Below are 17,389 nucleotides of genomic sequence, written 5' to 3' on the forward strand. Positions count from 1 at the left end.
CTAAGATGTTTTTATTACATGGACACGTCGTTCGAGCTCAATATTGCCAAGACGAAAGTAAGGTAATTGCCCGACATTCACTTAGTCAACCTCCAACCACTGACGCGGCTAGTCGGCTTACTAACTTTTAGTATTTTTATAAATAAAATGCCTTCCTGTGTTTTTAGACGATGTACAAATTATACTCCAACTGTGAATGAAAAAAACGTTTTATTTCATACGTTAGTAATAAGTATACACTATTAACTTATTTTTTAAGTAATAAATGCATTTTATTCGACTGTCGTGGCGACAGCGGTCGACGCTCGGGACGTATCAATGCGAGCTGTAACTGTCGATGTATATAATATATCCTTTTCTAACGAACGTATGCCTAATCTTTGTATTCCTTCTTCGAGCCAATTTGCAATTTATATGTATAGGTATGTGACTATAGTGGATAGTGCGCTGTTTTTATGTGCAATTTTGTTAGTGTATGACGCGTCTATTTGTAAAACGTCATTGACTACGACGAATTGACTTACAAATTAGTCGTATAATATCAAAGGCGGCAAAGTCCACCTATAGATAAAAATATATTTTTTTTATGTGGTTTTATTATCTATGAAATTCGAATCAATTGGTATAATAATTTTAGTGCAAAAACGACAATATCCTTGACAACCAATCAAAAGGCAGTATTTAGTATGGCGTGTAATGGTGTAGGGAGTTCGGATCGTCCGGTGATTTTTATTGTTTTTGTTGATTCTAAGTTCCAATTTGTCTAAAATCTTTAAGATGGAGTGTTTAGCATCTCCTAATACATCAAACAAAACCAGAAAACGTAAAGCTCTGCCAGAAAATTGGAAGAGAAATTTAGCTAAAAAGGAGCGGTACGTATATGTTGCTCGTACAAATTTGATACTGGCAATATAATTTTGACTGATTGTTTTTTAATATTTATTAGTAATTTTTTTTTCAATAAATAGCTAATACTAAATGGCTGCCCGTTACTGGTATTTTCTTCGATTTTTTCGGAAAATGTATAACAGCCAAGAAAATTTAGAACCACGATTAAAAGTAAAAAAAGGTTTTTTTTTCGATTTTTTTGTTAACACTAACTATAATCTAGGTTTTGGTAGCCCACGCACTAATGTATGTTCAGTCTGTATCCAATTGATCGAGAATATTTAAAGAGAACAACAACATGAACCACGAAAGCAAGAACTTCGAGTGGAACATAGAGTCCATAAGCTGAAAGCTAAACCATTTTTTAATTTAGTTAAAGAAGAACGACCGGGTTTAAAAACATTGTCATTTGGTTGTGAAAAAATCCTGCCTTTACCAAAAACTTCGGATCAGATCACTTACTACTCTCGTTAGATCTACTTATATAATTGCACAGTTGTCGAAGGTTCATCGAAGTCTCCTCTCACCAAAGAAAATGTATTCGCCTATTGTTGGATCAAAAATGAATACGCCAAGGGCTCTAATGAAATTGCGTCTTTAATATATCATCGATTAAAAAACATAGATCTTACTGGTATAAATACGGTGCGTTTAGTTGCTGACGGTTGTCCAGGTCAAAACAAAAACTCTACAATGATAGCAATGTGCTCAAAATGGTTAAGTATGTTGCTCCTGAACATGTGAGAGTCGTTGAATTTGATTTTCCTGTAGTAGGACACTCATTCATTCCGCCAGATAGAGTGTTTGCTCATGTCGAAAAAGAAACGAGGAAATTAGAATGTATAGTACTGCCGGAAGATTACCTGACTGTTATAGGTACACATAGCACAATTGTTCGCTTTGGAACTGAATGTGAAGTTTTGGATTTTAAGAAAAGTATGAGCAACGTTATGAAGGATGTAGATTCGTGGCACTTTCAGTTCAAACAGTGCAAGAGATTTTACATACAGCGCCAGTCGACTCAAGGAGGGAATGTTTCCATTCGAGGCGAGGTAAACTATAATAGTATCCAAGGTACTATGAAAACAGTTACTCGCAAAAATAAAAAAGTCAAGGATATAAGCTCCGAGGTCATTACAATAAACAAGATAAAACTAAAACCAGCCAAAGTTCAAGATGTACAGAAACTACGAAGATGCCATTTTGGGGATGGTTGGGAAGGTGAAAATGCCTTAGAATTCAACAAAAACATTAATTATTCTTGAAACTTCAACCGAAAGAAATTCAGAAAACGAGGAGAACGATAAAATTAATTGTGAACGGCGCGAAGAAAACTTTGCAGTTTAAGAATACCTATGAACAAATTATTTTTTTTGTAACACTTGTTTTAAGAATAGATAATATTATGTTTGTCATCATATAGTTTACGTGGTAGGTAATTTTGAGACTGAACTTAGATTATGTTTGAAAGTGTTCCTATTAGCAAGTATGAGACTGTTTTGCGATTCAAAATTTTAATTAAACAATATTAATTATTTATGTTGCTCTTTTTTATTTTTAAAAGCACTACCAAATTCGCCCTACCAAATATTTCAATAATACGGGCATGAAAATATTATATAATATCAAGATACTATTTCTTCTACATAATGACGGAAGAATGTAACAAACACGGCTTTCTCCATGTGAGTTTATAACAAATTCGGCAAAATCAAAATGTCCATATCAAAGTCGGAAATCTCCATCAGTTTTATGCAAATATCTAGCTTAATTTACTTTATTTCTGTATGTTTATTCTTTAAATAGGACAGGATCCTTACTTTGCTTTTAGATACGAAGTAATTCAATTAAATAATGAAAGAAAGCCGATGAAAATAAACTTATTATCTCCTCGAATTTTAGGTACTTTGGATATCGCCATATTTGATATTATATGACTCAAATGAATAAAGCCAAAAGAAATTTTGGCTTTATTCAGCTTTGTTTTATCTGACAGCTAATAATTGAAGTTGCATCTCAATATCATCCAATCACAACGCCTATATTTACGCACTGCGACGGCTGTCATGCCGAAAGCACTGAGAAAGGGGCTTATTATTACATTGTTCCGTATTAAGCTAAGTAACATTTGTGAAGAAACATGGGCCTGTAAGGTAACGCTGAGACATTAGTCGCGGCCAAAGGCAAAGTGTGTGTGTCCAATGTGTATTACTCATGGATGTAACTACACGTTAAAGCCTATGAGGGCTCGTGAACATTTCCTGGTATTCTCCCTTCCGCCCATCCTACGAGGGTTTCTTTTTCCACCCCTGATTTCCGCTCCCAACTTTCTTCCAGATCTGTAAAGTCGCTAAGCCAGGTGATTCTAGTATCCATACATAAAAAAAAGCAGCGATAGCCAAGTAGGTTGTGGAACGGACTGTCGAGACGAATGTCCGCAGGTTCAAATCACAAGGGCACACACCTCTGACTTTTAAAAAAAATGATTTGTGTATTCTTTGTGAATTATCGCTTGCTTTAACGGTGAAGGAAAACATCGTGAGGAAACCTGCATACCTGAGAAATTCTCTATACGAATTTTCGAGGGTGTGTGAAGTCTACCAATCCGCTTTAGGCCAGCGTAGTGGACTAAGGCCTAATCCCTCTTAGTAGTAGAGGAGGCCTGTGCCCAACAGTGGGACAGTATATAATACAGGGCTGATATTATACATAAAAAAAACCTATATCCCAACGAAATTTAGTCAAAAAATATTTTTTTTACAAACGAAGTCGCGTGCACAGCTGATTTTCGTTGTATGAGTAATAAACTTTTGTTCAAGTCATTCAAATTTGTGTAGTGATCAACAACGGACGAAACCAAGCGTTGTTTTGTTTTAATCAAAGTAAGTGATTTTATTTTTATCCTTTTTTTTCTTACAGTGAGTACCGAAGCAATCATACCGCTCGGATCATGGTAAGCGATACGATACGATATAGCGACCGCCTATAAACAGAAGAATACCAATCAGAATTTCAATTACAAAGCAAGGCATGTCATTTTCCTGTATTCGTTATAATCCTAGCTACCCTCACTAAAGTGATGTCAACTGGCACATAGTATTTAAAATTTTGATATATATCTTTAGATCGATCGCTGCTTGACCCCAATCGTCTTAACATATTATTTATTTATTTATTTCCAAACACAACTATTTTACAGGTAATACCCAATACAATAGCGTAGTACAATAGTTATTATAATATTTATTGTGCATACATATACTATACTATACATATATAGAGTGCGTTCGGCTAATTTCGGACGGTTTTTCGGTGTGTTATGAGGAGTATCGAAAATATTTTTTTTTCTCATAAAATATTTAAGCGATACCAACATTTTATACATGAAACTGGTTATTATTAATGCTACTTTATGTGATAATTTAACCATTTTCCAATTCTCTCTGTGTAAGCTTAAAAAAGATGACAAATCAGTATAGAAATTTAAAACCCTTAGAAAAAATAGGACCTTCGCGGGGTAAGTTCGGACTCCGTTCTAATAACGCTTCTAATGCTAGTATGATAAGGTCCACAAAATCAAACAGAAGTCTCAAAAATGTTAAAAAGAGCGAAATCCACCTTTTTTGTTTCAATGCACACAGCGCACCCGTTCTTGGTCGTAGCATCAACTGTGGTATTTAAGGTGGGGCAAAAAGAAACAGCGTAGCCGCGGACATAGCTTAAACTAAGAAATACACAGATTCGTGGTATTTTTTAGTTATACGATCTTACCCCATTTCCGATCTTACCCGAACGCACCTTAAATATTGTGTACATATATATTATACATATATACATATTGTGTCACGGTCGGGTGCGGACGCTTTTTTCGTGATTTTACCCAAATTTTGGTGAATCAATTTATGCAATTTCGACTCGTCATAACGGGTTCGAACAATTAGTGCAAAAAGTATTAAAGTGGAGTGAATTAATTTCCGGTAGTTTTTTGAGTGAGTGTGGTATTGTGCGAGCTGTGACGCCCGAGGGAGGCACTTCACCACCTCGAGTAAAAGAGAGGGGCTCTGCGCGACAAATAATACGTCCTTGTCGCACTACAGCGAAGCGCTGAGCGCACGGCGGTTACACTCACACAGGCACATTATTTTGAATTACTTTGAATTATTTGGCTAATTTAAAATTGAAAGTATGACCTATAAATGCAGCGCTTGTTGTTCAATAATATTAGGTGCTTCTTACATGGAATGCTCGAAGAACAAATGCAAAAAAAGGTATCACTTAAAATGTCTTAACATTACACCAGATGCTTTTAAAGCATTTACCCTAGCGTATATGAAGAAATGGGCATGTCCGGAGTGTATTTGCTCAAATCCCAAACACGGCAACGCAGAAACGCCTGTGACAGTCAATACGGAGGAATTGAACATAACACCTGTACCCTACAACATTGTGAACACCCAGCGCGGGAGTCAGGCTCAATTTTCACCAACTATGATAAATGAAGATGAGGATTCCGCAATGCTGAATGAACTACGAAAATTTCGTTCTGATATTGTTGTCCGATTGGATTATCAGGCAAATGCCATAGCAAACTTACAGTATCAATTGTCACAAACGAAAAACAACCTTGACAATCTGGTTAAAATAATGGTGGTGATAGAAAAAAAAGTCAATTCTAAATTGACTCCGAATAACCAACTACAAGACTTGGTCAGAAAATTCTAACTGTATATTCACTAAAGCCGTTAGCCAAAATACTAAGACCAATAAATCTATAAAGAACGTGAGTATCCAGCAAACTGACGATATACAAAATGTAAAAATATGTGGGGCCACGAAAACTGATTTATCCCAGGAGAAGGTGAGTGCTATGAACCAACAGCAGACTGGGGAACAATCCAAACAAAAGGACGAAATGAACCAACCAGACTGGAAGTTAGTGCGAAATAAGAGAAATAAACGTTTATCTAAGGATGTGATAATTGGAAAAAATACAGAATTAAAGGCAATAGTAGCAACAGAACGAAAGAGATACCTACACGTATGGTGCTTACATCTGGAAACTACTGTAGAGGCTATAACCGATCACGTCAAAGGTATATGTGGCCTCTACGTGATCATAAAAATTGATAAAATTAAGCATAAAACGGAACGGGATTATTCTTTTTTTATAATAGTAGTACCGGAACAATTGTATAATAAGTTAAATAATGCAGAAATATGGCCTTTCAACGCGGAGTTTAATGAGTGGATTTGGTTTCGTCGATCACCCAAGAATACCTTCAATAAATAATAACAAGGTTAAAATCTACAACCAAAATGTGAGGGGACTACGAACCAAATTGGACAATTTTAGAAACAACATAGTATCATCTAATTCGGACTTATATGCAGTCACAGAATCGGGATGCAACGAATCCATACTAGATGTTGAAATTGTACCACAGGGTATGGAATACTACGTTGTGACCGAGCGGATGGTAGACACACATCAGTTCGAGCTTCGACAAATACTTATCCCGGACGTTTTGATAGACGAATGCGTTTTTGAAATGGTTTGTGCAACTGTACGTGTACATTTAAATAATAGATTTTTATTTTTTTGCTGTGTAGTTTGCCCGCAGGAAGTTCTGAGAATGACTATATGTTGTTATTTAGTTTAATAGAAACATTATGTTATAGATTTATATCTAAGGAAGTAATTGTTATTGGAGAATTTAATTTATATTCGTGTCCGGTAAATATCAGTAATTATTATGAAAAATGACGTTTTACAAATAGACGCGTCATACACTAACAAAAATGCACATAAAAACGGCGCACTGTTTACTATAGCCACAGCCCTAGCGGCTCGCATTGATACGGCCCGAGTGTACCCGAGTATACCCGAATGAGCACGAACGTCGATCGCCCCGTCGCCATGACAGTCGAATAAAATGCATTTAATAATAATATAATAATAATTATATATTTATTAAATGCATTTTAAAAAAACAAAGCTTAATAGATATTATTTAGAATTTTCACAGTGCCGAGCGCGTATTAAAAAATCAATAGAAATTGCACACAATAAACACAAAAGTAAAATTCAATATCAGTTCTTAAAGGATCCAAAATCATTCTGGCAATATATTAGGTCAAAGAGGAGTAGATTAAATAGGCAGAGTATCATGAAAGAAGGTCAACATCTCACTAATCAGGAGTGTGCTAAGCAGTTCGCTGAATTTTTTTAATCGGTGTATAGTAAAGAACCACCACTATGAGACGCACAAGCGGCAGCGGTAGAAGGGAATAGGGCTCGTGTTCATTTACAAAATTTGAGTCTTCAAGATGTTAAGAAAGCACTTGTAAGTCTTAAACCTAAGCATTCATCTGGTCCTGACGGTATACCAGCGTTTCCGGGAAAATATGCGACGTTTCCGGGAAGGTGGAAAATAACACGAGTTATTCCGGTGCCTAAGGGAAAGTCTGGTCCGGATGTCAATGGGTATAGACCAGTGGCTGTGCTATCCACGCCGGCTAAAGTCTCTGAGTCTGCGATCCAGCAATACGTGGAAAGTCAGGTGCGCGCGCAGCTGTCGGACGAGCAGCATGGATTCCGAGCGGGGCGTAGCACAACGACTAATCTGCTTAACTTTATGGTGAAGATCATGCCGGCAGTCGACGATGGGTTACAGGTAGACGTGGCATACTTTGATATTAAAAAAGCGTTCGACGCAGTTGATAACGATGTGTTATTAAGGAAACTAGCGGCTATTGGCTGTACGCCACTCCTGTTACAATTCTTTGCCAGTTACATGAAAGATCGTCGACAGTATGTACATTATAATGGGTACGAATCTCAACCTTATTACACCAGGTCCGCGGTAAGTCAGGCCAGTAACTTGGGGCCTCTCGAATTTATTATAATGACAAATGACTTGCCGGAGGTTGTCAGACATGCATCATGATTATTATTTACAAATGACCTCAAGTTGTTGCACGAGGTTAAAAATGACTTTGACTGTAAGTGCCTACAAGAGGACATAAGCAGGGTGATGGAGTGGAGTCATAAAAATAAACTCTACTTTAACGTTGCTAAATGCTCGGTGATTACTTTTACGCGCGCGCGGACTACTATGCACTATGAGTATTAAGTACAAGGTGGGAGAGGAGCCGATGCAACGAGTATCGCAAGTGCGTGACCTAGGGGTACTTGTTAGTACCGAGTTAAGCTTCCGAGAACATATCCGTAACATATGCAAGAAAACATACAGGAATCTAGGGTTGGTATTGAGGCAATCTCAAGGATTCACAAACATTACAACAATCAAGGTGTTGTACGACGCGCTAGTGAAGAGTCATCTTGAACATAGCAGTTATTTGGGCTCCACATGAAGCAAAATATAGTGTCATGTCAGAGCAGGTCCAAAATTAATTTACAAGACACTTGTATTCTAAATAATACGGAATATACCCGTTTTATCCTTTAATGTACCCTACATGATTTGTATTGGATATGGTGGGGTACAATGAGCTTAGGGTGCGCCGGGACTTTACACTCGCGGTGTATATAATAAAATTACTGCGAGGTGTAGCACATAACCCGGGAGTGCTGCGGCATCTGAACCTATGTGTACCAGACCGATACGTACGGAAGCGACGGCTCCCACAACTACTCGCGGCACCAGCCAGAACCAATCTACTGGAAAAAACAGCTGTGACGCGGATAATTAAAATAATGAACGTAACTCATGACAGGGTAGACATATTCTCAGCTACATTGAGTGAAATCGAGAGAGTTTTTTTAAGTCTGATTTGTTATGCAGGATAAATATATAAGATTGTTACATATTTCACAGTATAAAAATGTTGAGCATATACAAAAAAATATATATTTGATATTATATGTTTAAATATTGTAGTTTTAAGCAGTGTATTAGTTAATAGTTAGTATATTTATACAATATTGTATTAGGTTTAAGGTACCTGTAAGAATATTGTCAAAATGATGATAAATAAATAAATAAAGTTATTAACCGATTTCAAAGTCCAAGGTTAAATATTCGTCGTTTATTTTAATATTTCCTCGGAAATAATTTTTTACCCCATTTTCCGATTTAGAATTTTTTGTAGAGTGCGTTCGGCTAATTTCGGATGGTTTTTCGGTGTGTTGCGAGGAGTCTCGAAAATATTTTTTTTCTCATAAAATATTTAAGCGATACCAAAAATTTATATATGAAACTGGTTATTATTAATGCTACTTTATGTCATAATTTAATCATCTTCTCATTTTAATCAATCTTTTTCTAATTTCATTAATTACATAGAGCTTCAGAATAGTCCCATTTCCATTTGATAGGTATGGAACCTTGGACTTCGAAAATACAGGGACGAACTCCTCAAAATCCGATTTGATTTGATTTTTCTTTTGTTTTCGATGTAGTTTAAATGTATTGTAATAAGAATTCTATTATTAAGGCCTGGAACTTAAATATGCAGCCGAAAACTCCTCAAATTAAAATAAGATGTCAATATTTTTTCCAGTTCATCTTTTTTAGTTTATAAGTACGTTCACGCACGTTCAAACGATTAAATATGTAAAGAGCGAACATTAGAAAAATTGTCATTCAAAAATTATGCGCTCATTCAATAGTTACTCAATATACTTTTAAATAGCAAAATACCAGTAAAAAAATTAAAATTCTTTCCATATCGTGATTTGCACATTTTTAACTCGCATAACAGCATTATTTCTGTAAATATGCTATTGTTAGACATATAACAAATAATTGCACAAAAACAATGTTCAATTAAAATTTTATTTAAATGGTATATTAAAATAATACTTGGTCGCGCGGTCTCACAGGCCGCTCGCAGTTTGAAAATTTCGTGTTTACACTTTTCCACTTGATCCCCGTAAATATACCTATCCCCATATATGAGCTCACAAATATTATTATTATAATTTATAATATTATTATAATTTGTTATGCTTAGGTTTATTTTTATTTTTTGTTAGATAAGTAATTTATTCTTATAAATATTTATAGAATATAGTTATAAGTTATTATTATATTTCCGCCAGTCGAATTGGGTGTAACCTGTAATGGCTGTGGGTTGATAATATGTAAATAAATAAAAATGAGGCGCTCAGTAGCTTTAGTTTTAGACTGTATCGGCGGCTGCAAATAAGACCAGTTATTTTTCATTAAATTTTAGCCGCGGTCTGTGAGACCGCACGTCCATGTTTCCTATATAAATTATTACGCCGATTTTGTTTTTTTATTAAGTTATTTTCATTCAAAATGTTAATAAATATAATTGAAAGTGCATTTACGTCAATACAAACGCCAAGGTCACAGCTGCAACCTATTTATAATCTACTTTTACAGTCGGACCATTCTGATAAAGAGGAAGTTGTCGAGGATTGCTTTTATCGGAAGCTTATTTTATCCGAAATCATGACTATGAATGTGTCTAGCATAGACGATAACATTATAAGGAGTATCAGCCCCAAGCGAAGGTTCGCGAAAATTTATCAGGTTTGCCAGTACAGTGCTAAAATATTGACTTGACGTCACCTATCAATATAGGCAGATAATATTGATGGGGATCGTAAGAGGCACGTTGACTCCAACATAGCCTCCCGCGATGTATGGGCGATAGTTGTAATGAACTTTCTCTGCGTAGCCTAAAATAATAAAAAGGTTTATTGGAACCATCAAAATTTTGAAAGGGGTCTACGAGAAATATAATTTTGGGAACCTCTGTTCTAGACGAACCCCCTAGTCAGGATACTGACTCGTCAAAGCGCAAAACATGTCTTTGTCCCCCAAAACTAAAGAGAAAGTCCAACTTTAATTACATAAGTTGTAAACAGATCATACAGTTACTGTGTTCCAAACACTTGTGTAAAAACTGCCAATAATTTGATACATATTGGACCATTGTAAAAATTTTTATATTCGAATTTGAAAACACGTTTATTTGATTTTGATTTTATATAAGACATCAATTCATAGATAAGAATGTTAGTTTTTAAAAAAAAATAATTCATTTAAGTTTTCAGCCCTAAAACTGATCTCAAGTAAATTTATGCCAAATAGTGCCTTTAACTGTTAATATGGTTTAATTAGGTGAGAAATAAGTAAAGAATGATTAAAAACTCTTAAATTATTTCATTTTAATATGCTTAGAAAATAATAAATATAATAGCGTAAAAATAAAATTAATATTTACGTTGTATTTTAACTCAGAACATAGTGGTCAGAGGTAGTGTGACAAAAAAATACGTCCATAGTTAAAGGTTAATATAATCTGTAAAATCGCCCCAATTGAAGAATAATGTTTTATTGAAAAGTTGACATTTTGCATATGTAACTTTATTCTTGTAAGTAGCTTTTTCTCGCGTAAAAATGTTTTTCGGAATAAGTCCCGCTGTATATCTTCCCTTGATAAAATGGGGCCTATATTTTAAGTTAAAGTCCAAGTAATACATCGGTGCAAATTGTATACCATTCCATGCAGCAGTTTTTGCGATAAAAAAAAATGTAATACTGTTGTTTTAATTTGTGTTACTCTAAACAAGACCCCACAAATTAGTTTTTCCTTAATATCTATAATGTACAGACATCGGCCTACTACAAATTTATTATATGGGAAGATGGGTTATAATTATTGTCATGTGAATTATAATTACTTCCAGCCCATCAATAAATAACTTAACATGCCGCACAGCCTTACTTTAAGTGAAGAACAAAAAACATTTTATGATCGCAACGGGTACATCGTTATAAGGGGATTGATCGAGTTACCTTTACTAGAGGCCTACAAGTAAGTTACCTTTTGTTTGATACTATTTCTTCTGAAGTTAGTAATAAGGTTTTATTTTATACACCTAACGCAACGGGTATATGATAAGCGCCTACTCAAAAATAATAGCAACGCTACTCAAATCTTTGAATTACACATTTCTAGTAGGCGCTAAGTTATTTGTGCGATTAAATGTTCTGCATCAAAATGACCAATTACATTGGCTACCATATCCTTTCAATTTAAATAAAACTGCTCCTTTAACAGCTAAGTGACATTACACCACACTATTCGACCTTTTTCCAGTTGATGCAATACATTCATTGAAATCAAAATTCTCTCATCTCCATGGGCTTATTGCCTTGATATTAATTCATGGTAAACTTATTCTAAATTTAATACAAATGCTAATCACTAACAATACCCCCATTTATTCCAATAAATATAAAACAATTATTTCCAGGAAAAGGTTTTCGGAATTGTGTCACAAAAGCCAGTTGAGTGCTACAATAATAAAGGAATACTCTCTGGTCGGAAAAAAGCAAAACCCTGAAGACTATATTTATAAGGTGAATTGTGTTTCCATTAAGTGCGTATAGGTACTAGTCTGCAGTAACGTACATTATGGTTGAATTTGTCGGCGGCAGGATATTTGTATCCGCCCGGGTAACAACTACCGTACAAAAGTCATAAACCTGCCGCAGTGGCCCAAGTGTGTTGCTTTCCAGAACCTGCCTAAATCCAGTTTCGAACTCTTGTGAATCGATACTCTATCCGGACCCCACTCTACTTACTATCAAGTGCCGTAAAACCACCTTCCTGTGCCCGTATAATGCATAGTATTCCTGCAGATCCAGGACATCCTGTTCGACCCAGTGTACATGACATACAGCGAACACCCAGACGTCCTGAACGTGGTGTCGCAGCTTATCGGAGACCAGCTCACCGCTGTCAACCTGATGCTCATCAACAAGCCACCGGAGACCACGAGACATCCTACTCATCAAGTAAGTGCAGCGTTACGGAAAATCCCTGCCAATGTAAATAAAATAAAAATAAAAAAGCCTTTTATTTCACTGATAAACAATTATACAATTAGTTCATGAGATCGTTAGAATAAAATTTATTACATTATTTATAAAAAAAAATAACAAATTAAAACAAATCAGACAAAATAATTAAATATTTTGCCAATATAATAACTACTAAAGGAAAGGAAAAGATGAGGATCGAAGTAGGAGAAAAAGGGGGAAGTGTTAAGGCTTCAATTCCTAATGTTCGGTTAACAAGAGATGTAAATTGTACACACTTTACCGTGAGCCTTGATTTACAGCACAAGTGTCCACAATAAGTTTATTAATTGCCTTCACTATGCCTTCTTCATTCCAGGATCTGTTCTACTTCCCGTTCCGTCCTGCGGAGAAGATTATAGGCGTGTGGACAGCGGTGGACGCGGCCACCGTGCAAAACGGATGCCTGTTCGTGGTACCAGGCTCTCATAAATGCAACCAGCTGCTTAAACATGGAACATTTAAAGTACGCGTGATTGTTACACCAATAGCGAAGTACTGTGTCTTCTTATACTACTGGCGAATTAAGTGACTGGGTAACTTGGTGACTAAGGGACCAAGTGACTAACTAAATGGGTAACGGTCATACTGGGAAACTATGAAACCGACCGACACTACATATTCACGAGATTAGAGCTGAAGCAAAATAAATATCAACAATACTTCAATTTAATTTTAATTTTAATTTATTCGGAAAACAAACAGTATCTTAACTAATAATACTGACAATATACAATAGTTGTCTAAATACAAAGGATACATTATAGGATTCAAAGAAGTTCTTCCATTGCCTTGAAGACGAGGACAACTTGGCCCCGGCGCAGAAGCGAATGAATCTCGAGATGCAGCCCGGGGATACCGTGTTCTTCCACCCTTACTTGTTCCATGGGTCAGGTCCTAATTTGTCTGAAGTAAGTTATATCCACAATAATAAACGCTCGAAACGTATTGTTAATGACTATAGATGCTATAAGCGGCGATAGCCTAGTTGGTTGTAGAACGGACTGCCGAGACGAGAGACGTAGGCTCAAATCCCACACCTCTGATTGTTCCAAATATTTATGTGGGTATTTTTTGTGGATTATCGCTTGCTTTAACGGTGAATGAAAACATCATGAGGAAACCTTCACACCTGAGAAATTCTCTATAGGATTTTTCGAGGGTGTGTGAAGTCTACCAATCCGCACTAGGCCAGCGTGCTGGACTAAGGTCTAATCCCTCTCAGTAGTAGAGGAGGCCTGTTTAGCAATGGGACAATATATAATACAGAGCTGATATTACTAGTGGTAGGTCTCTCATATGTGAGAGTCCGCCTGGGTAGATATCATCGCAATGTCTATTTCTGCCGCCAAGCAGCAGTGTGTAGTCACTGTCGTGTTCCGGTTTAAAGAACATTGTGGCCAGTGTAATTACTGGACATCATGAGACTTAACATCTCATGTCTCAGGATGGCGAGCGCAGTAGAATACCAAACAATACTTTCAAGGTGTTGGATGGTGTTTCTACTGTGTATGGGCGGTCATATCGTTTACCATCAGGCGAACGGCAAGCTCGTCTCGTCATTAACAGCAAGAAAAAAAAAACAAAAATTTAGATACTAATATGCAACTCTACGTTAACTATAGCACTCGGCTTCACGTTAAATAAATAGGTACCTTTTGTGATTTTTTATAACCTGTGTCTTATATTGAATTGAAAGTAACTACGTACAAAATTTTAGTTTAATAACTTTAATTGCAATACGCATATTTTAAATAATAAAGTCTGTGTCCGCTGATTCGGAACCCAACGCACCTGCTGTGACTTTAAACTTAAATCTGTATTGTTTATCAATTATCGTTCGTTTCAACGGTAAATAAAAGCGTTGTGAGAAACTCGTCTCACGTGTGAACTTTACATTAGAATTTGTAAGGTATTTGAAGTCTGCCCGCACCAGGCACACGTGGATAAGGCCTAATCCCTCACAATAGTAGAAAACGCCCGTGCTTAGCAGCGGGCTGTGTAGTGTGTATAAACACAGGCCTGGCATAATTATAATAATTATTATTAATTGTTCAGAGTTACCGCAAGGCGTTGACGATCCATTACGCGCACAACGCCTGCTACTACATAGACCTGCGCGGCACCGTGCAGGAACAGCTGGCGGCCGACTTCGACGAGGAGATGAGAAGACGAGGACACGAGAGCGTGACATTTGTGGTACGCATTAGTTAGGATGCTTTTTTTTTAATTCTGTGAATGACGAGACGTGCTTACCGAACAGTAGAAACACCATCCAACACCTTGAATTACAAAGTATTGTTTGGTATTCCACTGCGCTCGCCATCATGAGATATGAGATGTTAATTATTATACCCAGTAGCTACACTGGCTACAATGTCCGTCAAACTGGAACACAACAGTGACTACACACTGCTGCTTGGCGACAGAAATTTGTGGCGCGACTGCAACGCTCTACTCGCGGTGCACTTAGCAGCTAATTTGAAGACTTACATCTGTCGTATATTCGAACTAGCCAAGTCAGGCGTTAGGCTTCAATATATTATCCTAAATATATGAAAAAAAAACATATGTTTAGTTATAAAATATTTTATGCTTTTATAAATAAATTCCAGGACTGACCATTGAACTTGGTACCCACATATACAAGGTCATTTTGACATCGCGTTACTTAAAGAAACCACATTCTTATCTACTTGTAAATAACACTTTACAATAAGTTACTTGATCCGTAGATGTAAAATAAAAATGTGTAAGTTTCGAACAAAATGAATATTAATAAAAAATAATTTTAATTTTACGCTAATTTCACTACTACTACTCTAAGAGAATTCGTCGCAGCGGCAACATCATACTTTCAGTCAGAAATATACTCACGCACACGCCATTTTACTGACAAAAAACTAAAACCAGGTTTTGTGGTGAAAATATTCATTATTAATGGATGATTTTTGGCACAATGTCAGCAAAAATAAAGACGAGTGTGTAGTTTCTTTTAGTAACGCAATGTCAAAATGACCGCGTATATCACTTCTTTTGTCGTTGAAGTCAACAATCAAGCCATGTATTTGTATAATATTTGAACTTGGCTCTCATTTCACATTTATTTTTTTGATGGGATATATCTTCCCACAGCAACACACACCAGTATTCAGGCTTCTGTCACCATGCCACCCCGTCCACAGTTTGAACAAAGCTTTACACTTTGACTTAGTTTCGCCTCCCACTTATGATTACTGAGAACATGTAGCTGCTCTATTAAACCTGTGCAATGACGAAGAAGTTATCGTCTACGTAGTCTCTTGTAGATACCCAGTACTTTAGTATATGTGTTAGGACTATATCTATTCGGTTTCTTATTATGTTTTTTGTTGCAGGATCTCTGGAAGTTAAAAAGCAAAGATCTCGGGAAAATAAAAAGCCATTTATAAGGATAAAGTTGTAAAAGATTATTGCGCGCATAAAGAAATGTATTGAACAAAATTAAAACGTTTCATGTAATATTCTTTGAATTAAATATATATTTTTTAATAAATACATTTTTAAAATTCACACATATTTGATCTTTGAGAGTATTATTTTCTTCTTATTATTTATAATTCTTTTAAAACCTCTGATTTTCAGACTGCCACACAGACGCGCCGGAAGACTTTATTTATAATAAGTTATGATGTACTTAATAGGGTGATTTGAATGATTTCTTTTTCAATAAAGCAATGTCCCACTGTGGTCCTACAGATTTTTTTTTATTTTGAGATCAGCTCTACTTATATTTAATACTTAATAACTAATATATATAATAGGATTCATAAATATGTTTTTGCACTTAACTTGAAATGCGAAAAAAAAACAATGAGATTTTAGATTACATTCATTGCAAATAGACAATTACTTCTATATTCACAGTATAATGCATAATTATTATAATAATGATAAAATTTATATTTGGCATATTTTATCGCGGTTTTTTATAATATTCTGACATTTCGAAGACTTTGCAGCCTTTATGATCACGGGGCGGACTGAGGTGTTGGTCATCCGCAAGGTCAAAGTTACAATATCTACAATATGTACCTATGTTAGGGTGTATACTCTAACATAGTTACATATTGTATAATATATAAAAGATATAATAGATATATAACTGGTGCTATAGTGATGTCTAATGCCTAATGTTAATGAAACATTATATCACTGGCTATGTTTATTGATGTATATCAATATAATATATGTGATAAATATATTGTATAACAAATATAGTGGTCCTTGTTTTCTTGAAAACGCATCCGCCCTTCCTTACTTGATTACTGACATAACGTATTTATCACTGATGTCCTGATGGTATAAAATGATTGATACATATGTTCGTTTGCTTACATAAGTGATCTGTGTATGGAAATACAAAATTATTTTAAAATGTCTCTACTTATAATCTTACACGTGCTATAGGCTACTTTTTATTCCGAAAAAACTTATTCACGCGAGCGAAGTCGCAAGCAAAAGCTAGTTGCATATATTTCTAAAGTTTTTAGCTTATTTCTTTCACCTCATAATACTTTGCATGTCATATGGCTGATCCCGGAACGCGACTTACATGGGCCACTACTATGGGATTTTACACTATGTGTGATTTGGTCACT

General features: G+C 35.7%; 1 protein-coding gene across 2 annotated transcripts; it reads left to right on the plus strand.

Annotated features, from left to right (window-relative positions):
- The first annotated feature begins 3,698 nt into the window (after positions 1 to 3,698).
- LOC115448822 (probable phytanoyl-CoA dioxygenase) lies at positions 3,699 to 16,484 on the plus strand. Of its 2 annotated transcripts, XR_003939125.1 has the most exons (9): positions 3,699 to 3,770; positions 11,573 to 11,700; positions 12,143 to 12,248; positions 12,531 to 12,686; positions 13,069 to 13,215; positions 13,517 to 13,660; positions 14,808 to 14,948; positions 16,127 to 16,246; positions 16,374 to 16,484. XR_003939125.1 is itself a non-coding variant. In XM_030176399.1 (8 exons), exons 2-8 carry the CDS (start codon positions 11,594 to 11,596, stop codon positions 16,178 to 16,180), a joined length of 855 nt encoding a protein of 284 aa, XP_030032259.1. In that variant the 5' UTR covers positions 3,699 to 3,770; positions 11,573 to 11,593; the 3' UTR covers positions 16,181 to 16,484. The 2 variants fall into 2 exon arrangements, 1 of the variants encoding a protein (XP_030032259.1); XM_030176399.1 differs by having other exon boundaries at positions 16,127 to 16,484.
- The last annotated feature ends 905 nt before the right edge of the window (positions 16,485 to 17,389 follow it).

Source organism: Manduca sexta, chromosome 5 (genome assembly GCF_014839805.1).
Source record: "Manduca sexta isolate Smith_Timp_Sample1 chromosome 5, JHU_Msex_v1.0, whole genome shotgun sequence".
In the NCBI taxonomy this organism is placed as follows: domain Eukaryota; kingdom Metazoa; phylum Arthropoda; class Insecta; order Lepidoptera; family Sphingidae; genus Manduca; species Manduca sexta.